At 49.0% G+C, this 24064-nt stretch overlaps 1 protein-coding gene and 1 long non-coding RNA gene across 3 annotated transcripts; one reads left to right on the top strand and one right to left on the bottom strand.

Moving 5' to 3' along the window:
* The first annotated feature begins 298 nt into the window (after positions 1 to 298).
* fnip2 (folliculin interacting protein 2) lies at positions 299 to 23766 on the top strand. 2 transcript variants are annotated; one of them, XM_072670312.1, is made up of 17 exons: positions 299 to 565; positions 9744 to 9867; positions 11686 to 11781; positions 11875 to 11975; positions 12269 to 12343; positions 12451 to 12509; positions 13740 to 13811; positions 13912 to 14047; positions 14231 to 14432; positions 15317 to 15405; positions 15493 to 15639; positions 15839 to 16008; positions 16253 to 16973; positions 17138 to 17294; positions 18269 to 18469; positions 19963 to 20078; positions 20647 to 23766. In XM_072670312.1, the coding sequence occupies exons 1-17, from the start codon at positions 477 to 479 to the stop codon at positions 20723 to 20725; spliced, it is 2634 nt and encodes an 877-aa protein (XP_072526413.1). In that variant the 5' UTR covers positions 299 to 476; the 3' UTR covers positions 20726 to 23766. The 2 variants fall into 2 exon arrangements, with proteins under 2 accessions (XP_072526413.1, XP_072526415.1); XM_072670314.1 differs by lacking the exon at positions 299 to 565 and adding an exon at positions 9289 to 9512.
* On the bottom strand, positions 1621 to 3019 carry LOC140546906 (uncharacterized). The gene is made up of 2 exons (XR_011978372.1): positions 2694 to 3019; positions 1621 to 1750 (listed from the first exon to the last, which is right to left on the bottom strand). It is a non-coding gene; the product is annotated as an uncharacterized lncRNA (long non-coding RNA).
* Positions 23767 to 24064: the final 298 nt, after the last annotated feature.

Raw genomic sequence — 24064 nt, 5'->3', positions numbered from 1 at the left:
TATACCACATTTATTATGATGAATATTATTGTTTAATATGAAGTATTATATTATTAAAGCTCCTTATGTTGTTTAGGAGAGAAATCTCTCCGCATCTTTCTGAATAAATAACACTGAGTCCTCTGACTGAAATGAATGAAGCGGCCTCTGTGTTCGCCGTTGCATTTCCCACCCGTTTTCCGGCAAGCACCGCCTCCAGGCTGAGCACTAGTAGCCAATGGCAGTGTAGGAGGCGGGGCGGGGCTTGGCCTGAATACGGGTGGGGAGCGAAACAAGGCTGCTTGCACGGTGAGGCTGTGCCACACGCTCTTTACGTGAGTGCCACCTGGCGCGTGACTGGTAGGCGTGCGCGCGACCGAGCCGGCATGGAGGAGCCTGGCTAGTCGGGCTACCGGCGTGTCTGTGTGAGCGCGAGAGCCGGGAACTGGCGCTGCAGCAGCAGTAGCAGCAGCAGCAGCAGCAGCAGCAGCAGCAGCATGGCCCCGACCCTCCTCCAGAAACTCTTCAGCAAGAAAGCGACCACCACCGGGGGCGCGAGAGACTGCGCGAGAGTGGCGGAGCAGTGGTAAGCGAGGGAGGGAGTATTGTTCCGTTAGCTCGTGCACGGTGGGCACGGTAGTGTTTTTCCAGCGCTAGCAGCGATCATGTCTGCTTGTTCTTCGCTGCACGTTTACTGTGCGTGTTTGCACGCGGAAGGGACTAGTTTACTCGGCATGGGCATCTCTGTGTTGCGGAGGAAGACGCTGTTTACGCACGTAGCCCCCAAACTGATGGGGAAAACGCACGACGGTGTGGGGACCCGAGTCTTTTTTTGGGAGGGGGCAGTTATTTTTCCAAATAGGAAAGGCGGCTTATCTAAAGACAGAACTGTCCTTTTTAGTTTGGGGTTAAGTTTAGGACAGGTGTCTGCTCAGAACACAGTCTACGCACGTGCAGAGACCCTAAAAGATAGGAATACCAACACGTCCGTGTCTCTGTGTGTGTGTGTGCGTCTCTCTCTTAGATCAGGTTTCTTGAAACTGTCTGCGCGTGCAGCTTCACGCACGCCTCTCTGACCAGCGCGTGACGTCATCTGTCACTCAACGCCACGGCGTGCGTCTATTGTTTTTAAGGGCCCACGAGGGCGGTCACACGTCACTGCGCTGTCGTCCGAACGGCCACGCCCCCTTCATAGGTGCAACTAAACCCGGTCAGAGCCGCCCGCTTCCCCATGTGACACACTGACCTATCAGGAGTGAGTTCTCTGATGACGTGCAGGAGATATGAATAAAATATTCCAGTAATAATTATATGAATTTTATAAATCAGTTAGCTGCTAGCTTGGTTCAATCTATGCGCTTTTGGCTCCGTTACATATATAATAAAGTAAAGTAGTTACACATATAATAACTACCTAATAATAATAAAGTCAAAAAATATAATTTGTTACTTTATCCAATAAATTATTATCAAATAAAGTAAAATATTGCTTCTGTAGGGCCAGATTTAGAATGGGGAAAAAAACAAGGAGTCGTAAGTGTAATTCGCCAAGGACATGCTTTACACATGCATTTCTGGACAAGCTGAGAGATACCGAACCGTCACTAAAAGACTGAAAGGAGCATGTGGACTGAGGCGGTATTACATATTTATTACATATTTATTTTTCTCATTACTGGATTTTACACCAATATTTCTCGAGTTATGCAACGTTGTGCAGTTCCTGCAAGGGTTGCCCCGCCTGGTTCACAGGTGCGCCGGCAGAAAAACACTGCAAAAAATGGACACAAGTGTGAAGGAAAAGCAGCTCAAATGCATATTGATATTTTGTGGTTTCCATGTTCCACTGTATACGGTTCTGTTGCGTTGGTGGAGCCGCGAGGACACTGCATGCTTAAAATAGCCCGATAATCCACCCGTAAAAATGCGGATGGATCGCTTGACATCACTTGACAGGCCATCATGACTGTGCATGATGCTGCACCACTCATCACGTGATGGAGTGGGTTAAGGATTGAAAGAGTTGTCAGATGATCTCACGGCAGCACAGTCAGTGGATCCAGCCTCATTGAGAAGCGGTGGGACTGTATTAGGGATGCACCGATCCGGCCTTTTCAGTTCCGATACCGATACATAAACTTTGCATATCGGTCGATACCCGATACAGATCCGATACCATTGCTGAATTAGTAAACCGTATACCTCACCATGTGTGCGAGACTTAAGGCATCAGGATTGACTTCAACATTACTTTATATAGTATAATAAATTAACACACAGAGATAAATGTACTAAATTGCCATTTGTCATTTATTTATAGTCTCACACCACCAAACTAATGGATCGGCCTAATTATCCGATACCCAGTCCAGCTATTTTTGTTAATATCGGGGCCGATACCTGATCCTGATATCAGATCGGTGCATCCCTAGACTGTATTTAGAAGAAAAATCCATGTATAAAAATAGCCCCTATATATAGGGGATAGTGAATAGGGTGCTATACACACACACACACACACACACACATGCAAACACACACTATAAGTTTTTTTCCTTACACTCCTGTCGAAACACTGGCTACTCAAATGCTCTAAATCAGCTGACCCCCCCCCCCCTTCCCCACTGACCTCTCTCTCTTTCTCTCTTTCACACACACTCTCTCACACACACACACACACACACACACACACCAATCCTAAATTAGAAATATACCTTGACGCGAGACGCATGACCCAGATCTCATGCCTTACAGTCACATCGGATCCAGACGTCAGTTCCCTCTTTTCTGCAGCAACGTTGGAGCTGCTGGACCTTTCATAAATGATTAGTTACGCTTGCAGTCGGCTCACACACATCATAAACGTTCTGTGTGTGTGTGTGTGTGTTTGTGCTGAGGTGTGCAACTTTTGGCTGCAGAGAATGTCATATGACTGTTGGATCACATGCTGAGTGTGAGTGCATGAGAGCGAGAGAGAGAGAGACGGTCATGTGATGTTTGAGTTGTGTCCAGTCTATCATCAGAGAGATAAGAAAGTCAAACTCCTCACATGCTATCTGAAAACACCCCCCCATGCCTGTGTGTGTGTGTGTGTGTGTGCGCACACTGGCATGGGTGTACCTCTCAGTCTCTCGCTCTCACTCACTTGTAGTGAAACTTGAGGCGAGTGAGGTCTTAAGTCTCACGGTGAGGTGGCTAGGTGGTCTGCGTGTCGACGTGTTGTCGATTCGTCCGGGTTTAAAGATGAAGATCAAGAGTCAAAGGAAGTCCAGCTCGGCGTGGCTCCTCAGTATGCAGTCACGTCTGCACGACAGGTACTCTGAGAGAGAGAGAGAGAGAGAGAGAGAGAGAGTGAGAGTGTGTGTGTGTGTGTGTGTGTGTGTGTGTGTGTGTGTGTGTGTGTGTGTGTGTTTGAGTCCATACACCGGTGCGTGAAGGTTTGAGATGTTGTGATTTGTGACTTTGGATCAGACCGTTTACTCACGTTCACACCTTGGGTCACCTGGAAAACAGTAGTTCTACTACATTTGTAATTTACTTTGTGGACAAAAGTATTGGGACACGTACTCATTTATGGGTTCCTTCTTAAATCAAGGTTATTAGAAAGAGTTTATGCAGCTTTTCTTGGAGCAAGTGTCTCTACAGTTGAGGGAACAAGGGTTCCTACTAGATTTTGGAGCATTGCTCTTCAGATTTGATTGCATTCAGCTACAAAAGCGTTAGCGAGGATGTTCAGGACGTTGGAAAATCACCCTTGAAGTGAGCTCCACCATCCATCATTCCAGAGAACACAATACTGCTGGGGGGCTTTATACCCCTCTAGCCCACACCTGGGATTAGAGGTTCATGCTTATCTGCTCCAGCTAGACAAGCTGTGTGTGTGTGTGTGTGTGCATTTGCACATCTGTGTCAGCAGTGGGTGCAAACTGAAGTAGCTGAATGCATCATTAGAAGGGGTGTCCCAGCACTGCTTGTGTACAGTGAACAGCAGCAGTGCTAACGCCACGGTAGCGATGTTGGACAGGGACGGTGGTCACCACGGTAGCAACACTAAGAAATGCAACCTGACCTCAGGACCTGGTTCTACTTCTTTATGGAGCCAGAGGTGGATCTTCTAGGGCATCGGGTGTAATGAGGGATGGAGGGTATCTAATGCAGGGGCGCTGCTGGAATGAAGATTAGGAAGCAGCCATCACTAATCAGCAGCCCACTCCAGCATGGCCGTGTCCTGCACCACTCGCCTCCCAGCCTCCCAGCTTGTAGTCTCAAATGAAGAGCCACAGTCGTCGTCGGAGGAGGAGGAGGAGGAGACCCGAGTGAGGAATTTCACAAGGCCGGACAGTTGAGGATGGTCCACCAGGCACGTCCCTCAGATCCCTCTGTATGACCCCCCCCCTGCTTTCCATTCAAACGTATGGGCAGGATTTCATGCTGCTTTGTGATTCACTCAGGACCATGAGTGTGTTTACTGACCACTGGGGTCATATGACACACAGCTGATCATGTGACCTACAGAGTCAGTCCAGCGCCAGAAGAGGATGTGTGACAAACCCACTTTCATCAGTGTCTTTTTGTTGCTTTAGAGAAAGTGTCTTAAGAGGGGTGTGTGTGTGTGTGTGTGTGTGTGTGTGCGCGCACATCTTTTTTGTTCCTTCCCATCTTAATGAAATACTTTACATTGATTTCTTGCTAGCTGTGTAGTGTGTGTATGTGTGTGTGTGGTGGCAGTACCAGCCCAAGCAAGTGTTGCTCAAACACACACACGCACACACACGCATAGTGTGTGTGAGTATAAAGAGAGCTTGTGAGCTGTGTGTGTGTGTAGGAATGAATGTTTGGGCATTGTTCTGCAGCTGGGCTAGAAAGAAACGCAGCCTCGGTTTACACACACACACACACACACAGACGCGTTTCCATAGAGTTGGTTAAACTTAAGGCCACACACTTGTGTATTTTTACACGCGTCCAAATGCATACACACTCACACAGTGTATGAGTGTTTGTTTGGGGCTATCGCATTAGGCTGAGTGTTTGTTTGGGTCCAACTCACTAGCCAGAGGGTTTGTTTGGGTCCAAAACACTAGCCCGAGTGTTTGTCTGGGTCCAACACACTAGCCCGAGTGTTTGTTTGGGTCCAACACACTAGCCCGAGTGTTTGTTTGGGTCCAACACACTAGCCCGAGTGTTTGTTTGGGTCCAACACACTAGCCCGAGTGTTTGTTTGGGTCCAACACACTAGCCCGAGTGTTTGTTTGGGTCCAACACACTAGCCAGAGGGTTTGTTTGGGTCCAACACACTAGCCCGAGTGTTTGTTTGGGTCCAACACACTAGCCAGAGGGTTTGTTTGGGTCCAAAACACTAGCCAGAGGGTTTGTTTGGGTCCAACACACTAGCCCGAGTGTTTGTTTGGGTCTAACACACTAGCCCAAGTGTTTGTTTGGGTCCAACACACTAGCCAGAGGGTTTGTTTGGGTCCAACACACTAGCCAGAGTGTTTGTTTGGGTCTAACACACTAGCCCAAGTGTTTGTTTGGGTCCAACACACTAGCCAGAGGGTTTGTTTGGGTCCAAAACACTAGCCAGAGGGTTTGTTTGGGGCTGACTCACTAGCCCGAGTGTTTGTTTGGGTCCAACACACTAGCCAGAGGGTTTGTTTGGGTCTAACACACTAGCCCAAGTGTTTGTTTGGGTCCAACACACTAGCCAGAGGGTTTGTTTGGGTCCAAAACACTAGCCAGAGGGTTTGTTTGGGGCTGACTCACTAGCCCGAGTGTTTGTTTGGGTCCAACACACTAGCCAGAGGGTTTGTTTGGGGCTGACTCACTAGCCCGAGTGTTTGTTTGGGTCCAACACACTAGCCCGAGTGTTTGTTTGGGTCCAAAACACTAGCCAGAGTGTTTGTTTGGGTCTAACACACTAGCCCAAGTGTTTGTTTGGGTCCAACACACTAGCCAGAGGGTTTGTTTGGGTCCAAAACACTAGCCAGAGGGTTTGTTTGGGTCCAACACACTAGCCCGAGTGTTTGTCTGGGGCTAAAACATTAGCTGCAGTGTTTATTAGGGGTTAACTCACTAGCCCGAGTGTTTGTTTGGGTCCAACACACTAGCCAGAGGGTTTGTTTGGGGCTGACTCACTAGCCCGAGTGTTTGTTTGGGTCCAACACACTAGCCCGAGTGTTTGTTTGGGTCCAAAACACTAGCCAGAGTGTTTGTTTGGGTCTAACACACTAGCCCAAGTGTTTGTTTGGGTCCAACACACTAGCCAGAGGGTTTGTTTGGGTCCAAAACACTAGCCAGAGGGTTTGTTTGGGTCCAACACGCTAGCCAGAGGGTTTGTTTGGGTCCAAAACACTAGCCCAAGTGTTTGTTTGGGTCCAACACACTAGCCAGAGGGTTTGTTTGGGTCCAACACGCTAGCCAGAGGGTTTGTTTGGGTCCAAAACACTAGCCCAAGTGTTTGTTTGGGTCCAACACACTAGCCAGAGGGTTTGTTTGGGTCCAACACACTAGCCAGAGGGTTTGTTTGGGTCCAACACACTAGCCAGAGTGTTTGTCTGGGGCTAAAACATTAGCTGCAGTGTTTATTAGGGGTTAACTCACTAGCCCGAGTGTTTGTTTGGGTCCAACACACTAGCCAGAGGGTTTGTTTGGGGCTGACTCACTAGCCCGAGTGTTTGTTTGGGTCCAACACACTAGCCAGAGGGTTTGTTTGGGTCTAACACACTAGCCAGAGTGTTTGTTTGGGTCCAAAACACTAGCCAGAGGGTTTGTTTGGGTCCAAAACACTAGCCAGAGGGTTTGTTTGGGTCCAAAACACTAGCCCAAGTGTTTGTTTGGGTCCAACACACTAGCCAGAGGGTTTGTTTGGGTCCAACACACTAGCCAGAGGGTTTGTTTGGGTCCAACACACTAGCCAGAGTGTTTGTCTGGGGCTAAAACATTAGCTGCAGTGTTTATTAGGGGTTAACTCACTAGCCCGAGTGTTTGTTTGGGTCCAACACACTAGCCAGAGGGTTTGTTTGGGGCTGACTCACTAGCCCGAGTGTTTGTTTGGGTCCAACACACTAGCCAGAGGGTTTGTTTGGGTCTAACACACTAGCCCGAGTGTTTGTTTGGGTCCAAAACACTAGCCAGAGTGTTTGTTTGGGTCTAACACACTAGCCCAAGTGTTTGTTTGGGTCCAACACACTAGCCAGAGGGTTTGTTTGGGTCCAAAACACTAGCCCGAGTGTTTGTTTGGGGCTAAAACATTAGCTACAGTGTTTATTAGGGGTTAACTCACTAGCCCGAGTGTTTGTTTGGGTCCAACACACTAGCCAGAGGGTTTGTTTGGGTCCAACACGCTAGCCAGAGGGTTTGTTTGGGTCCAAAACACTAGCCCAAGTGTTTGTTTGGGTCCAACACACTAGCCAGAGGGTTTGTTTGGGTCCAACACACTAGCCAGAGGGTTTGTTTGGGTCCAACACACTAGCCAGAGTGTTTGTCTGGGGCTAAAACATTAGCTGCAGTGTTTATTAGGGGTTAACTCACTAGCCCGAGTGTTTGTTTGGGTCCAACACACTAGCCAGAGGGTTTGTTTGGGGCTGACTCACTAGCCCGAGTGTTTGTTTGGGTCCAACACACTAGCCAGAGGGTTTGTTTGGGTCTAACACACTAGCCCGAGTGTTTGTTTGGGTCCAAAACACTAGCCAGAGTGTTTGTTTGGGTCTAACACACTAGCCCAAGTGTTTGTTTGGGTCCAACACACTAGCCAGAGGGTTTGTTTGGGTCCAAAACACTAGCCCGAGTGTTTGTTTGGGGCTAAAACATTAGCTACAGTGTTTATTAGGGGTTAACTCACTAGCCCGAGTGTTTGTTTGGGTCCAACACACTAGCCAGAGGGTTTGTTTGGGTCCAACACGCTAGCCAGAGGGTTTGTTTGGGTCCAAAACACTAGCCCAAGTGTTTGTTTGGGTCCAACACACTAGCCAGAGGGTTTGTTTGGGTCCAACACACTAGCCAGAGGGTTTGTTTGGGTCCAACACACTAGCCAGAGTGTTTGTCTGGGGCTAAAACATTAGCTGCAGTGTTTATTAGGGGTTAACTCACTAGCCCGAGTGTTTGTTTGGGGCTGACTCACTAGCCAGAGTGTTTGTTTGGGGCTGACTCACTAGCCCGAGTGTTTGTTTGGGTCCAACACACTAGCCCGAGTGTTTGTTTGGGTCCAACACACTAGCACAAGTGTTTGTTTGGGTCCAACACACTAGCCCGAGTGTTTGTTTGGGGCTGACTCACTAGCCCGAGTGTTTGTTTGGGTCCAACACACTAGCACAAGTGTTTGTTTGGGTCCAACACACTAGCCCGAGTGTTTGTTTGGGGCTGACTCACTAGCACAAGTGTTTGTTTGGGTCCAACACACTAGCACAAGTGTTTGTTTGGGTCCAACACACTAGCCCGAGTGTTTGTTTGGGGCTGACTCACTAGCCCGAGTGTTTGTTTGGGGCTGACTCACTAGCCCGAGTGTTTGTTTGGGTCCAACACACTAGCCCGAGTGTTTGTTTGGGGCTGACTCACTAGCCCGAGTGTTTGTTTGGGTCCAACACTCTAGCACAAGTGTTTGTTTGGGTCCAACACACTAGCCCGAGTGTTTGTTTGGGGCTGACTCACTAGCCCGAGTGTTTGTTTGGGGCTGACTCACTAGCCCGAGTGTTTGTTTATTTGGTATCACTAACAGTGCTAACCTGGGACAATGCTAACAGTGCTAACCTGAGGCAGATTCGCCAGTTCACACTGGTAAAGGTTTGTCAGACCAGTTGAGTGATGTCCAGCCCAGCTTCCGAGGTGAATGGAAGGCAGCGTTACTTTGCGGCTAACGTTAGCATGCGAGACACACACGAATGCTAACGTTAGCCTCTAAGCTCTGAGCATCATTTAAAGCAAGATATTAACAGGAGGCATTTTTTCAGGTCCTGTTCATTTCAGCTGTATCAGATGCCAGCAAATCTGGTCTCCACCGAATCAAATCCCATTAAAATGTAGAATTTAACGAACCGTCACGCTCCTGGATCTTGTCAGATGCGTTTGTCGGAGGCCTGGAGCACAATTTATTAAAAATGATTTATCAAATCAATATTAATATATTCATTTCTATTACATAAAATGCATACAAAAATGTATTTACTATTCATGCCTCCCCCTTCTCCTCGTATGGGACGCCCCTCAAAGGAGGATTGTGTGCGCGAGTGTTTGCGTATCTCTTAGCACGGGACTTCGGCTGGCAGAAGGAGGGAGAGAGAGAGAGAGAGAGAGCGAGAGAGAGCGCGCGAGAGAGCGAGACAGAGAGTTTTCTGCTGCTGATGCAGCATTATTTAATACAAACATGAGGGGAAAGAGGGAGCGGTCCTCTCAGCCTCTGTCCAGCCTCTTTTCGGCAGCCCTGAGTGCCTCGGCCGCTCGGCCGGTTTGTTCGGGCGTCTGGGCGTGTGTGTACATGTGTGCGGACGAGGCTGAAATCACAAAATGGGCTTTTGATGACCGGGTAGGATGGAGAGCAGGTACTGGGTGTGAGCGGGAGAGCGAGAGCGAGCGTTGAGAATGCGTTAGTGTGTGTGTGTGTGTGTGTGTGTGTGTGTGTGTGTGTTTATAAATTGTATTTACTTGAATGTCAATTGATTGCATGCACTGTTTGATGTTGCACTGTACTAAAACCTCCCTCTCTCTCTCTCTCTCTCTCTCTCTCTCTCTCTCTCTCACTCTCGCTCTCTCTCTCACTCTCGCGCACTCAGTTGGGCTTCTGCTGAGTTTGATCTAGCTCAGATCCGATTGATCGTGTATCAGGATTGTGAAAGAAGGGGTCGGCAGGTTCTCTTTGACTCTAAAGCAATACGGAAGCTGGACCCCTCTGAACCGGTAGGTAACTTTACTCTGTGTGTGTGTGTGTGTGTGTGTGTGTGTGTGTGTGTGTTCGCGCGTGCTGTTTCAGGAGGAGTCACATGTTCTGTAATCCCACTTGCTTGCATCTCATGACAGGTGTGACTGATCCGATAACCGGGTCAAAGAGTTTTGCACTCGTGTGTGTGTGTGTGTGTGTGTGTGTGTGTGTGTGTGTGCATGCAAAAATGTGTCCAGTTGCCTTTTGATTTCTGATGTTTTCTGCTTCGGTCTTTGTCGAAGGTTTTACTTCAACAGTAATTTGATTTTGGCCGGAGTTGGGGGGTGGGGAATGGTGAGCTCCGCTCTGATTGGCTGGTTGACGACACTTTGACGTCTTTGTCAGGAACCGCGTAGCGTAGCTAAGTTTTTAGCACGGTCTTACCGGGCCGTGGTGTTCTCCTCTCGCCGGGCTGTGCGGTTAGCTAACCGTGGAGGCTGTAGCCGGGTTAGCTTTTAGCCTAGCACCCGCTCATTTCCCTAGGTTTGCCTTCCTCATGCAGCACTTTTGCTGGCTCTATCTGATGTCTGTGCTTTTGCCTCTCAAGACAAGCCAGCGCTAAACCCAGAGGCTCTGTGCCTTCCTGACAGAATTGCCCAAAGTAGGTGGGTCGCTGTGGGACCCTTGTCCCTGTGACGAGCTTGCGACGCAGTGGGTGGTTAGTGTGTGAATAAAGGGGATGGGCTGGGTGTAGGTATTCGGTGGAGACAATGGACCATGACCATGCTGACTACCCCGGCGAATGGGTTGCAACGTAGTGGCCGATTAGAATAGGGGGGTGAAGGTGAAATGGGCTGAGCCTGGTGTGTAACCCCCGATCTTTCCCTGTAGTATTTCGGGGTGTCAACATAACCGACAGCTGTGACACGTATACGTCAGCTGGATGGTCTCATTGCTCTATCTGTCGGTTATCTTTGTAAATCATGCTTTTCTTTTCGACCCTTTAAAAGGGTCCGTTTACAGGCGCTACTGAACATCTCACTGTGGACTCTGTGGGTCAGAACAGAAAGTGGTTCATGGGCAGTTGTTGTGATGGTCACATGAGGGTCTGTTTGTTCTTGTTCTTAGTTCTTAGGCTTTGGCAAGAGAGAGTGAGAGAGAGTGCGCGAGAGTGTGTGTGTGTGTGTGTGCTACATTGCTATCTTGTTGTGCCTTGCAGAGCTGTTATCTTAATTGCTCAAATGCTAAGCCACTTTTTTGCTACGTGCTAAGGCACTTCTGCTTGTTGCCCAACTGCAAAGGCTTTAGAATGCTTTACCAGGTGCTGAAGATGTTAATCTCTCCTAATGCAGATTAGTCCGATTCCCTTTTTATCTGCAAGCCTGCAGCTTTTCTTCATGCAAAGCCTGATTGTTTTTGTCGTTTGGTCCTCCCCGTGCCACCAAAACAGCCACTGATGGGACACAATTCACATGTCTGTCAGTTAACCAGCTAACCCATCCGTACGTAACTCCCCCTAGCACTAGCAATGCTTCCGACACAAATCCTGGCCAAGCCAGCCACCGCCTCTTTTCGAACTGCCGCCGATGTAGCATTGCCAGACAGCCGATACGCTCCGGAGGAAAAGCGCCGGGGGCCCCAGCTCCTTCACACCAGCCAGCAGACGTCTGCGCTGAATGGTCAATTGCGCTCTCTCAGACTCTCTTGACTGCTGATGGCAAAGCAGTGGAAACATCAGCTGTAGTGAGAACATCAGCATGTTTGACTGATGATGATGATGTAGTGCAGAGGCTGTCATTGTATATGCATGTATGGTTGCTAGTGCTACTGAGCTGACTGGCTGTTTCACCCTGCAGAATGCAGAGGAGCCGAAAGTTCCACCTGCCCGAAGCGGTGCGTGCCAGATCAGCAGCAAAGCCAGCCCGAAGCCAGAGTGCCCTCCTACGTACCAGGCAGGTTCATAACCCACATAGACAAGCAGCAATACGCAGAGCGCAGAGTCTTACGGGTTGAGAGGAAGAGTAATCGTGTGTTTGTGTGTGCAGTACACAAGACCGGCTTCAGACGTGAACATGCTCGGAGAGATGATGTTTGGCTCCGTCGCCATGAGCTACAAGGGTTCCACGCTGAAGATCCATCATATCCGGTAAGTGGGTGCAAGTGCAAATGAGAACATGCCCCATTGTGCTCTCTCTGGCTCCAGCTGCTGATGGCAAGCATTCGAACCTGCAATTCACGGCTTCATAGCGGCAGTGCCCTAGTTCATTGGGCTGCTCCCCTCGGAGCCCCCATGCCAGTCTCTTGGGTGGTTGGGTTGAGGTTGATGGAGTCCGAGAGAGTTGGCCACAGTGGGCCGTGTTCTCTCAGGGGTGGGCTGATGAAGGCTTGTACTACAGTGTGTCATTAAAATCGTGAACTTTGGGTTTGTGTTTTGGGCAGATCTCCCCCTCAGCTGATGGTCAGTAAAGTTTTCTCCACGCGATATGGCAGTAGCAACACTGGCAGCACCAACACGTAAGTCTCTCTGATGGGCTCTTAGTAGACTAGCGGCCATTCTCCCTATTACAGAGCTTAACACGCCCTCTTTTTCTCTCTCTCTCTTCTCTGTTTGTGTGTTTTAGCCTGCAGGACAGTTTTGAGTCAATTAGCCAGACGTGCCCAAGTCACACCAGTAGCATTGGTAAGATGCTTACATACGCACACACTTAGATATTTCTCATCCCCTGACTCATCCCGAAAGTATTGGATGGAGCACTATCCATCATTCCAGAGAACACAGTTCATCCACTGCTCCACAGCTCAATGCACCCCTGTAGCACTTACCTGGCATTAGGCAGCCTGGTGCCAATAGCTTCATAATGTTGATCTGCTCCAGAGAGTCCTATTCTATTGACAGTACTTCTCTACAAGCTGGATGTGTGTGCATTTGCCCATCTGTGTCAGCAGTAGCTAAATGCATTCATTAGAAGTGTCGTCCACAAACATTTGGACGTCATACGAATGCACGTTTGAGATGGTTAACTGAGCAGATGGTTCTCATTGTTGGGAAAAAATGGGAAGGCGTAAGTGCCCATGATGACCCCTGTAGTAGCCGTGGACAGCCAACTAGGCTGTGCTCCATTTACCTGGGGAGGGGATGGCACCAGGATGCACTGTGGGATCAGGACAAGCCAGTGAAGGGAAAGTGCTACGGTTCGTAATGTACGCTTGACTGTAACGGTGTCCCCCTTATAGGATTTTGGAGTTTGTCTAGCGCCACTGTTGCCCTGGGTTACCCCCTAGACCCCGCCCCTCAGTTCCTCGCTCGGAGTGCGTCTTTCTTCGCAGGTGTGTCCCGTGCAGATGCAGTGTGAGCGACCGCGTGAAGCTCCCAGCACGCAGCAGACACTGACACGCACACACACTCGCTTGAGTTGATGCTACACTAACAGTAACGGTTGTTCTTTGCCTTACAGGACCCAGACTCACCTACTAAACCTCCCTGCTAGAGTCTGTTTCTATCGCTTCTCTTCCACAGCAGGGCCAAATGGCTACTAAGGGCCCAGGAGGTGTACAGCAGTTTGGTTCTGTAGTCTCGCACCACAACTGCAAGGCTAAATCTAGCTGATTCACTGAAAAAGCCACAGGAGCGGTCATCCCTCTGTGCTCAGAGCCGCTCGGCCCAGCGGTGGAAAAAAAGAGGCCTGTGTTTCTCTCTTTCTGACACTAAAAGCATCCAAATAGTGAACCTATGTGCCTGTGTGTGTGTGTAGAAGTGTGTATGAGTGTAAGAATGAACCAGCATGGTTTTTTTTTTAAGGAACATGCTCCACACCACCTGATTGAACAGCAGTGATTGACAGCACTTGCATGGACGTGTGTTTCGTGTGTGGTCTCTGAGAGCTTGTTCCATTAGTATCTCTTTCTCTAGCTCACAGTAATCCTGTGGACATGCCAGGCAGAGGGCATAGCGAGGACGGGGACAGTGGCATCGCCCGCTCAGGTACGCACATGCACGTAGTTAGCCTAATCTGCATAAAATGATGTACCGTTGGTGGCTGCTTGTTTCGCTGAGCTGTCAGTTTTGACTTTCTACTTCATAGCGTCGCTGAGCAGTTTGCTGGCCACGCCCATGCCCTCGCCTGGCTCCTCCTCTAGCAGCGGCTGCGCCAGCAGCTACCAACGGCGGTGGCTTCGTAGCCAAGCAACTAGCCTACAGCATGGCCCCTTTCCTCGCTGGTGAGTGTGTGTTTGCAGACAATGGAAATAACCTGCAGACAATCCCCTCCCCCCGCCCCCATCACTAGCAATGCCCCAAACATTAGGAGGGCACATTAAGACTAGCACACGCCTCCTCCGGCATTGGCGTGCAGACCACTGTTCTCATGTGGTGCATGTGTGTGTGTTTTGGGGGGTTGGCAGGAGCACAGAGGAGATGTTCAGCCTGTCTGACGAAAGCTGCAGCTCGAACCCGGCGATGGCGCGGAGGAAGAAGATCGCCGTCAGCATCATCATCAGCCTGCCTGAGAAAGAGGAGGAGAGCCACAGCTTCCAGGAGTTCTTCTTCTCCCACTTCCCTCTGTTCGAGTCTCACATGAACAAGCTCAAGACCGCCATCGAGAGGGTGAGCGCGCCAGCTCGGCCTGGCCTTCGCTGAGGTCAGAGAAGGCCAAATTGTTGACTTTGCAGCCTGCGCTTGCTGTGGGACACTGAGGTCTTTTGTGTTCCCTTAGGATCTGTGTATCTGTCTGAATGAGGGAAATGTTGAGGTGGGCGATATGACTGTCTATGAAGTTTTGGAAAATATTTTGGAATATTTTCATTGGAAAATGACAGTACAGCATATTAAATATATTTATTATTATTATAGACATTCTTTCTCTATTCTTTAAAGGATGACCACCCTTCCCACTTCGATTGCGGCAGACCAAGCCCACCAAACACAAAACTCCAGTCTAAAGCAGCATGCCTCAGGGGTGGTCCGATCCCAAAGGGCAGTTGAAGCCAGATTTAAGAAATTCTTCAGATTTCCTGTGAAAGCATCCCTTTACTCATGGGGACGAATTGTTTTGGTGCATGAAACGGGTTCACAAAAGCAGCGGGATGTATAAATATAATAGTGAATAGACAGCGAGAGGCAGAAGCCGAGTTTCTGACTGTCCATTGGTCAGTTTCACACAAATCCACCAGTTAGACTCGACGAGAGACTATTCGGCGGAGAGATTATCTCGACCCATCCGGAACGATGGTGCTCTGAATACCCTTAATTTGGGACAAACGATGAACAAGTGTCCCAATACTTTTGTCAATATCGCGTACATCAGCTGTTACTCATTCATGTGACTCGAAGGAAGCATGTGCTAGCCTTAACCCTCCCAGCACCGGTAGTACCATGTGATATGTAGGGGGTGGGACCTGGAAATGACTCAGCTGGGGGGGGGGAAAGTTGGGTAATACACATGACGCAGGGCTTTCAGCTGTGTGAGGCTGTGTTCGTGTGTTTTCCAGGCCATGATTGTGTGCAGGAGAGTAGCAGAGGCAAGTCAGCGAGTGCAGGTGTATCTGTGTCGGGTCATGGAAGCACTGGGAGAGTTCAGGTGAGGGTGTTTGTGTGTGTTAAGTACGTGTTTGGAGCCTGTTTTGAGTCTCTTTATTTGAGTCCGTATTCGTTTACGCTTGTCTAGGATGACCGTATGGAATCTATACATGGCCCCGCGGATTACCGAGCCAGTCTGGCTGACCATGGTGTCCCAGAGTGCTGAGCGAAACCAGCTGTGTCAGCGCTTCCTGAAGGAGATGAGCACGCTCATGGAGCACGGTGCCAAGAACCAGTGAGTGCTTACTTCACCTAGTAGTAGTAGTACCTAGTAGCTTCTCCTTGCTGGTTGGAGGCTGTAGTCCATCTGGCCGTCATCTGTCTATTCATAACCGGACAGTTTCTGACCACGTATCTGCTCCTGACTGGACACTGTTTGGGCAGTTAGTGTTGACACCCAAACTCATGAGTTTCCACCTTGTTTTATTCGCCAGGTTCCTCTCTGCGCTGCTTTCTGCGGTCCTCATGTACCACTTGGCCTGGGTTCCCACTGTGATGCCTAGCAACCACCTGCCAATCAAACCCGTCTGCCAGAAACATGCCTCCCACACTGTGGACCTGCTGGCCAAGTCTCACCCATACAACCCACTGTGGGCTCAGCTAGGTACACACACACACATACACATACATACAGCATGGTGCAGAAGAGACGCCGCTGAATGACCGCTGTACTGCTGCACCCTGACCACTGAATGGCCAAATCGACCACAGCAGTTGACGTTTGCATGCACTTTATATAATCAAGCCCTAATTAGGGGTGCCTCAGGCACATGCTCGGGCATGGGAGTATGAGCTATGGACCCAGCTATGCGCTAATTCAGTGTTTTGCTGTGTTCTTTGCCGTGTAGGTGATCTGTACGGGGCGCTGGGTTCCCCCGTTCGAGTGTGTCGGACGGTGGTCGTGGGCCGAAGGAGAGAGCTGGTGCAGCGCGTCCTGTACGTCCTGTCCTACTTCATTCGCTGCTCCGACCTGCAGGAGAGTGCACAGCCTCCGGGACACACGGACAGTCCTGCCAATCCCTGCCCGGCTCAACACCCGGCTAACTCCTCCCCCTCCTCTGAAAGGACCAATGAGATACCGCTTAGCCCTGAGTCAGAGGCTGCAAAGCCCACCATCAGCACTGAAAGGACCAATGATAAAACACTAAGAGCTAACTCCGACGCTCCAGTTTCAGAAAGGACCAGCGAAAAAGCCCCCGAATCGGACTCCGCTGGCCCCGCCCCCTTCTCTGAAATGACCAGCGAGAGGCTAGCGTGTGCGGAGCATGGGCAGGAATCGTTTGGGGACACTAATGACCCCGCGGGTGTGGGGTTGGAGCACATTTTGGCCAGTCAGAGCCCTCCGGTGCAGCGGGTTCAGTTTACCATCGGCAGTCCTAGAGAGTCGGAGCGCGATGAGCGCCGATGTGGGCGGGGCCTGCACAGAAAGTTGCCTCACAGGCGCTTGACGGACATGCGGAGAAACGAGAGCTCGGACAGTTCTTTGGGCGACAGTGACGAGGAGGAGCCGTCACCTAGGCAGCCGTACACAGCCACGGAGGCGCGGGAGTATGAGCTTCCACTTCCAAGGTAAGTCCGGGAGAGCACAGTTGGCCGTGTGTACATGGTGCTCTGTCCCCTTAAGCAATGTTGGCCGGCACAGGCATCTGTTAGCTGGTGTGGTAGAGCTGTCATGCATGCACTTATATGACACTTTGTGAGATTTGTGCCTGTGTGTCTGTGTCCTTGTGTAGCTGTCAGACGGAAAGCCGACCCAGCGTGAACCATTTCGGCCGCTCCCTGCTGGGAGGTTACTGTCCGCAGTACATGCCTGACTTCGCTCTGCACGGCATCAGCTCTGACCAGAGGCTTAAACAGTGCCTCATGGCTGACCTGGAACACACCGTGCTTGTGAGTGATCATTTCTTTCTTTCTTTCTTTATTTAACATTTATAATTGTTCGCTTTGGTTCATTTAAAAAAGAACCCTGGTGCGATTGATCCTTCAGTGCAGTTTGCTAGAGTAGGCGTGAACACTGCCCTTTCCAGCTCTGGACGATCTAAGCAGGTGGGTTAGGGCACAGGGTTGTGCTCAGGCACAGGGTCACTCCTGCCCTACTCCATAAGATCTAGGGTTAACCCTCTCCACTCATCCCACCAACATAACACCTCTGCTTTAACGTCTTCTGTCTAAGGCTTGAGTTTAGCGGGGCTAATGTGTCTTTTTACTTTTTTTACTTTTTGGGGCATTAAGTTTTGAGGCATTTCCTTCATTTTTAGTCAGGAGACGCTTTCTTATGCTAGCATTTGGCTGGTGACGTCTGGGCGCCGTCTGTGTGACGTCTGGGCGCCGTCTGGCGCAGAAGCCTGATCAGTCATGCTTTGGGCTCGTGATGCAGACAGCAGCACAGGGAAAACATTTTCACTTGTTAAGGGAAGAATAGATTCAATGAAATACAGACAAACTCTGGGAGCAAACATCACACCATCAGTTAAAAGGCTGAGGATGAAAAGAGGGCGTCTGACTGAAACAGGAGGACTGGAGGACTGAAACACTCTTCAGCTGCTACACAAATGCTTTTCACAGTAACAGAAATCTTGACCAGGGGTGCTGAAACTGTAGCATTGCTATTGTATAATGGTTCATTTTTATAGGCCAGTCAGGAGCTGCTGCAGCTTTAGTTCTGCATCTGCTCTGAGGTTTGTTAGGCAGTTGCTAGAAAGGGAACACAGTGCAGGACCCGAAGCACACACGACGGAAACTGTGACCCACTGTACTGTTAGTGGCTACTACTTACAAAGGCTAGTTGTCTCATTGCTCTTAATGATGGTTATTTGTGTGTGTGTGTGTGTGTGTGTGTGTGTGTGTGTGTGTGTTTTTTGCAGCACCCAGCGCTGGACGAGCCTGTTGCAGAGGCAGTGTGTATCGTGGCGGACACAGACCGGCTGTGTGTTCAAGTGGCCACCAGCCAGCGGCGTGTGTGTGAGCCGGGCCGGCTAGGAAGAGACGTGATGGTTTCCAACCTCATACACACGCTCCTCACGTCTGTGCTGCAGCTGCACACGCTCAATATCGCCGCAGACTTTGTGCGTTTCTTTCTTGCACGCACACACACACACACACACACACTTAAAGCATTTAAAACAAAAACCTGCATTTTAGAATTTAGTAAAAATAATAAACAATACAAAATTTGCTTTGACAAAAGTATTCAGACGCTTTACTCAGTACTTAGTTGAAGCACCTTGTCAGCAGTTACAGCCTTCACCTGTCAGGGTGGATGGACAGCCTTTTCCAGAGATGCTCAATTGGGTCAGTCAGGGCTCTGGCTGGGCCACTCAAGGACATTCACAGAATCGTCCCTAAGCCACTCCTTTGTTGCCTTGGCTGTGTGCTTAGGGTCATGGTCTTGTCGGAAGGTGAACCTTCGACCGAGTCTGAGGTTCAGTTTAGGTTTCATCCGACCATAAAATCAGTTTTCCCACAGTCTGAGAGTCTTTTAGGAGCTTTCACGTGTCTTTTACTGAGGAGAGGCGTCTGTCTGGCCACTTTGCCGTAAAGCCCAGATCTTCAGCTGTGACTGTTGACCGTCTGGAAGCTTCTCCCATCTGCACTGAGGATCTTTGGAGCTTAGTCAGAGTGACCATTGGGTTTCTTGGTCACCGCTCTTACCAAGGCCCTTCTCTTGGTGGGCCGGCCAGCCGTAGGAAGGGTTTTCCGTTCAAGAATTATGGAGAACACCTGTCCATCTGTGGTAAATGGACTGGGAGGCCCCAGAGCTAAATTTCATGTGTCATAGCAAAGGGTCTGAATACTTATGTCCATGCGAAATGTTTACAGGCTACATTTAGTAGACTGGTTCATTCCAATCCCTTCATCCTGGTCTTTCAGTCTAACCCCACGTCGCTTAACTTGCAGCTTACAATTGGCTTGACCTCGCCAATCAGCGAGCATCCTCAGCGCCCCCAACCTGTACCACTCTTAAATACACATGGGGAAATTAGCATTTTGGGCCATGCACTGCAGGCTGACACAGAATCAGACACGTTGAGACACCGTTAACCAATACGCTTTTATCCAGAGCGACTTCCACAAGTGCTTCACTGTACCCTTAGCTAGTTTGTAAAAGCTAGAATCCAAAAGGTACCTCATGCTAGGCGCTGCCAAATATAGAAGTCAGCATGGATACACAGTACTCCACATACACCACACTTTGCTTTAGTACCAATTTGTCATGGTGTTCACAATAAGCCATTTAGATATACAGCATAATCAGCTAATGTATGTACATATAGATTGACCTATGGAGGGCGGGGTCTAGGTAATTGACCATATTGACTTGTTCAGGTGGTGTTTTTTTGCGGGACGGTGTGGTGTTCTTAAATGCCAGTGGATTTGCTGAGGCCTACTGTACAGCCTTTGACCTAGCCTTCTAACTCCACTGCCACACTAAACAAGCAACCTTGATGCACCAATCACGTTTTGCCTGGTTGACTATATTTGTGGTTGATGTACTATTGCTTTAAAACACATCTTTCTTAATGATGGGTGTGTGTGTGTGTGTGTGTTTGCCTTGCAGTGTGTGATGCATTTGGAGGATCGGTTGCAGGAGATATATTTTAAGAGCTGTTCTTTGGCAGAGTATCTGAGGGGACAGAGGAGAGTCCATGTGAAAGAACTGGGACTAGCACTGGGGTACGACACGTACACACATTGCCGCTCACTCCTAAACACACTGTCTGTCTGTCTTTTTAACACCACCTCCTTGTTTCTACACTCAGTCCGTTTTAGCGTTACCTGCATACTTTTCGCCTCCTTTGTCCACCTGTTCTACAAGGGTCAGGGTCCACAGGGCCACCACAGAGCAGGTAGTATTTCTGCAGCGGTGGTGTGTTGGCAGCAGTGCTGCTGGAGTTTTTAAACCCTGTATCCACTACAGAGACAGAAGCTCATCTGTGCTACACAGCTTATGTTGGTCATTCTCTAGTCCTTCATCGGTGCTCGCAGGACGGATATTTGTGGTTGGTGGACTGATGGCAGGCCTGCGGTGACACTGAGATGTTTTTAAAAACTCCACTAATATCAGCACAGCCACGGTTTCTTAGCTTTACATTATGAACCGAGCAAATGGCTACCCGGGTTGTGAGAGCTCACTTAATTATTCATGATATTTCACTGTGTATAATATCACCACACTCTCTCTCGCTCTCGCTCTCTTACGCTCTCTCTCTCTCTCTCTCTCTCTGTATGTTGTGTGTTGTAGGATCGAGTCCAGTGATCTTCCGTTACTGGCGGCGGTCGCCAGCACGCACTCGCCCTACGTCGCCCAGATCCTCCTGTGAGCGGACCACGGAGGCGTTGCTTCACTAAACCGACCAATCAGAATGTGTTCCTTTCTCACTACAGACCAATTAGGAGCAGGTTGGAGTTTTACCACAGAAGTCTGGGTTCGCCAATCAGAGCCCACACCCGGCCTTATTTGGACCAATCAGGACTTTGTCCTTAGTCCTCGAAAAACGGATTGGGTCGCCGGACAGGTTCACGTCCTTTGCAGCCGGATGGATAAAGACGGAGTGTGTGCGTTTGTTCGTTTGTGCGTGTGTCACCATTTCTGCCTTCTCCCAGAGACTGGACTTCTCTAGAACGGACACTTGTTTACATCCGGACTTTGTTTGGTCTTAAAGGGAGGGATGAAGACCACAAAGCACCAAGTTCACAACTTACCAGTATTGCTACTCGTCACAACGGGGAATTCCACCGAGTTTTTTTTTCCGATTCTTTTGCATAATGTAAACAAAGGCATTCCTAGCAGCATGATGTGAAATGGGTCATTGTAGAGACCTCGTTTACAGTGGTGGTGAATGGAACCAGATGTCTTAAAGCCAGAGTTTAATGCCTCTTAAAGCTACCTCACAACGTTGTTACACGAAGTGGTTACGGATGCGCTACCTGTAGTTTCGTGAAGGTTTCGGTGTTAGCTGAATTTTACCATCAATAATATTTCATACAAAAAGAGTAGGTTCACCAGTGGCTTCGGTTCGAAAATATGACTCCTTGTGACTCCTCGTGACTCCTGGTTCTGAAGACATCGGAGACAATTTCTCTGCAATGAACTGCTTCACACCGAACCTCTCTGAATGTCTTTAGATGATTAAATTTGCTTTCAGTCAAAGGCTTTTAAAGCAGGGGCTCTCAAGCCAGTCCTCAGTGGCCTCCAAATATAGTGATAGAGCAAAATTGGTGGGGGGGGGGGGGGGGTTGGGGTCGCTGTGGACTGGTTTGAGCAACATTGTCCTAAAGAACCTGTTACTTAAACCAGTCCTCAGGGATCTTAGGGTGGTCCAGATTTTGATCTTGGTTGAATTGTGGAGAACCTAAGGACTGGTTTGCTAGAATTTGCCATAAGGAACCTTTCAGTGACTGGTTCCTTTAAAGCAGTGGTCCTCCGGCACCTTCAGACTCTCCAGACTTTTGCCCTGACTTTTGGGCTTGAATAAAGTCAAGGAGCCTCTGGGGGGTCCATGAGGAGAAGCTTGAGAACCACTGCTCCAAAGTAAATGAATGAATGAGTGGGCAGGTAAAGTTAAAGTTGGCACGTTGGTTTATCGAATGTTGAGGGTCGCAGTTGGTGCATGCCAATGATGGCCAATTGTGCCACCTATTGGACTGGTCTGGGAGACCATCAAGACTGGTTTGAGAAGCAGTGCGCTAAAGAACCTAAGGAATCTTTCCAAACCGGTCCTCAGAGACCACCAGATGGTCCCAGGTGCTCTAGGTTTTTTGCTCCAACCAGGTACAGTTCAAAGTTGGCACGTTGGTTCAACAAGGCTTTGCTTGTTTTGGAATGATGACCAGTTCTACCATCTACCACAGGTGCTGATTTCTGTTTGTGCGGCTCCCCCTTGTGGTGGAAAGCAGGTTTACATGAGTCAGTCCTGTTGGAAGTTGGTGTGCTTGTCAGTAATAACAGTGGAAGTATTCATCTGGTAATTGTTGTGCTATGAACTACTGATGTCTCATTGACATGAGCATCAAGTAGCCTTACATAATGGCCTGTTCTGTAAGTGTGAGCGTGTGCGCGTGTGATTCCGGCGAAGAGAAGGGGGCAACTGTTTACGCAATGTAGAGACGTAGCTAGACTGGTAATGAAGCAGCAGTTGAGCGGGTTTTGTCTGGGTACGCCTCGGTCAAAGTCAAAGTCGAGAATGTTTACATAATGGAGCCACAAGACTAGACTGGTAATGAAGCACAGTGTCTGTGAGAGTTTGTATGCGTCGAGCCCGTCCTTCATGTCAGGTGCTACCATGTTGTACACTGTGTATAGACATATAATAACACACACTTTTCTACTCTCTCCTTCAGAATATACTTCACTAATACATTCTTTTAGATTTTCGTGGTTCTCATGTCGTTAATATTCAAAAGAACGCAAGAAAACTCTTAAGTATTTTTGTACGCTACGTTCTACCTCAGACGAAGGCCTTGAAAGTGTTGCCTTTCGTGTAGTACGCTCTTAAAAACAAAGGTACTGAAGGCTTCTTGGGAGTGGACACACTGCTCCAGGCTGCTCCAAACCTTGTGGACCGTCTGAGAGTCGCCAAGGACTGGTTTAAGACAAGGTTTTTCAAAGCAGGAATTCTCAAACTGGGCCTCGTAGACCCCCCCCCCCCCCCCCCCAAGACGCATAGAGCAAAATTGTGGAGTGCCTGAGGGTATCTGGAGACCAGTTTGAGGACCACTGCCATAGCAAACATTGTGGTGGAGGGTCCTCAGAGAACCCAAGCCCATCCAGTTGTTTGCTTCAACCAATGTGCCCAAAGGATGAGTTCTGAAATCAGTCTTTAGGGGGCGCCACATATTCTACATTCTTGCTCCATCCAAAGGGTTATGGCAAAACAACTCAACTTGTAGGGATGGAGCCAAATTGTGGCCGGTCTGGTGATACCTGGAGGGCGAATACCTGGAGTTCTCAAACCAGTCTCTGGTACCTTAGGAATGTCCAGATTTTTGGCTCCAACCTTAGGAATACACAAAAATTGCCTGGGGGTTCCTGGGGAGCAGTTTGGGAATCACTGCTATGGCTACATTTTCTGCAGTTTTTCCTAAAATTGGAGCATCCAAGCCAAGAAGCGCTTGAAACCTTTATTTTTAAGAGTGAATTGGAATTTCTTATTCTTGGAGGACAACTGATCTGTCTTTGTGTGAAAGGAGAACAGCAGTGCGGCTCAAGGAAATACACTAATGTTTTGGCTGTTCCGTTTTCAGGCCGTCTACATGTTTGTTTGTTTGTTTGTTTGTTTGTTAGTGCAGATGTTCATTCAATGTGAGATTGGGATGTTGATGAAAGTTGATGTTGAATAAATTGTCCATAGTTGAGACGCTCTGTTTGTGTGCTGTTTCACATTCTCTCTCATGGAAATGGATAAAAAAAAGAATAGTTCTGAAATTAGCATTACATAATAAAACTGCATACCAAAATACATTATTGGGACACCTACTGTAGGGCTGGGCGGTAAGATGATGTCCAAGGCTCAGACACTATCTCAATCTTCAAGGCTAGGCTGAAACCTCATCTGTTTAGTTCGGCTTTTGGTAAAATTTATGTTTCCCCTTAGATAAAGGTTGCAGATCCAGGGGTTCATGGACACAGGGACTGCCACTTGACACATGGACTGCCACTT

The sequence above is a fragment of the Salminus brasiliensis genome, chromosome 24, assembly GCF_030463535.1.
Source record: "Salminus brasiliensis chromosome 24, fSalBra1.hap2, whole genome shotgun sequence".
NCBI lineage: Eukaryota > Metazoa > Chordata > Actinopteri > Characiformes > Bryconidae > Salminus > Salminus brasiliensis.
This window is presented reverse-complemented; position numbering and strand designations above follow the sequence as displayed.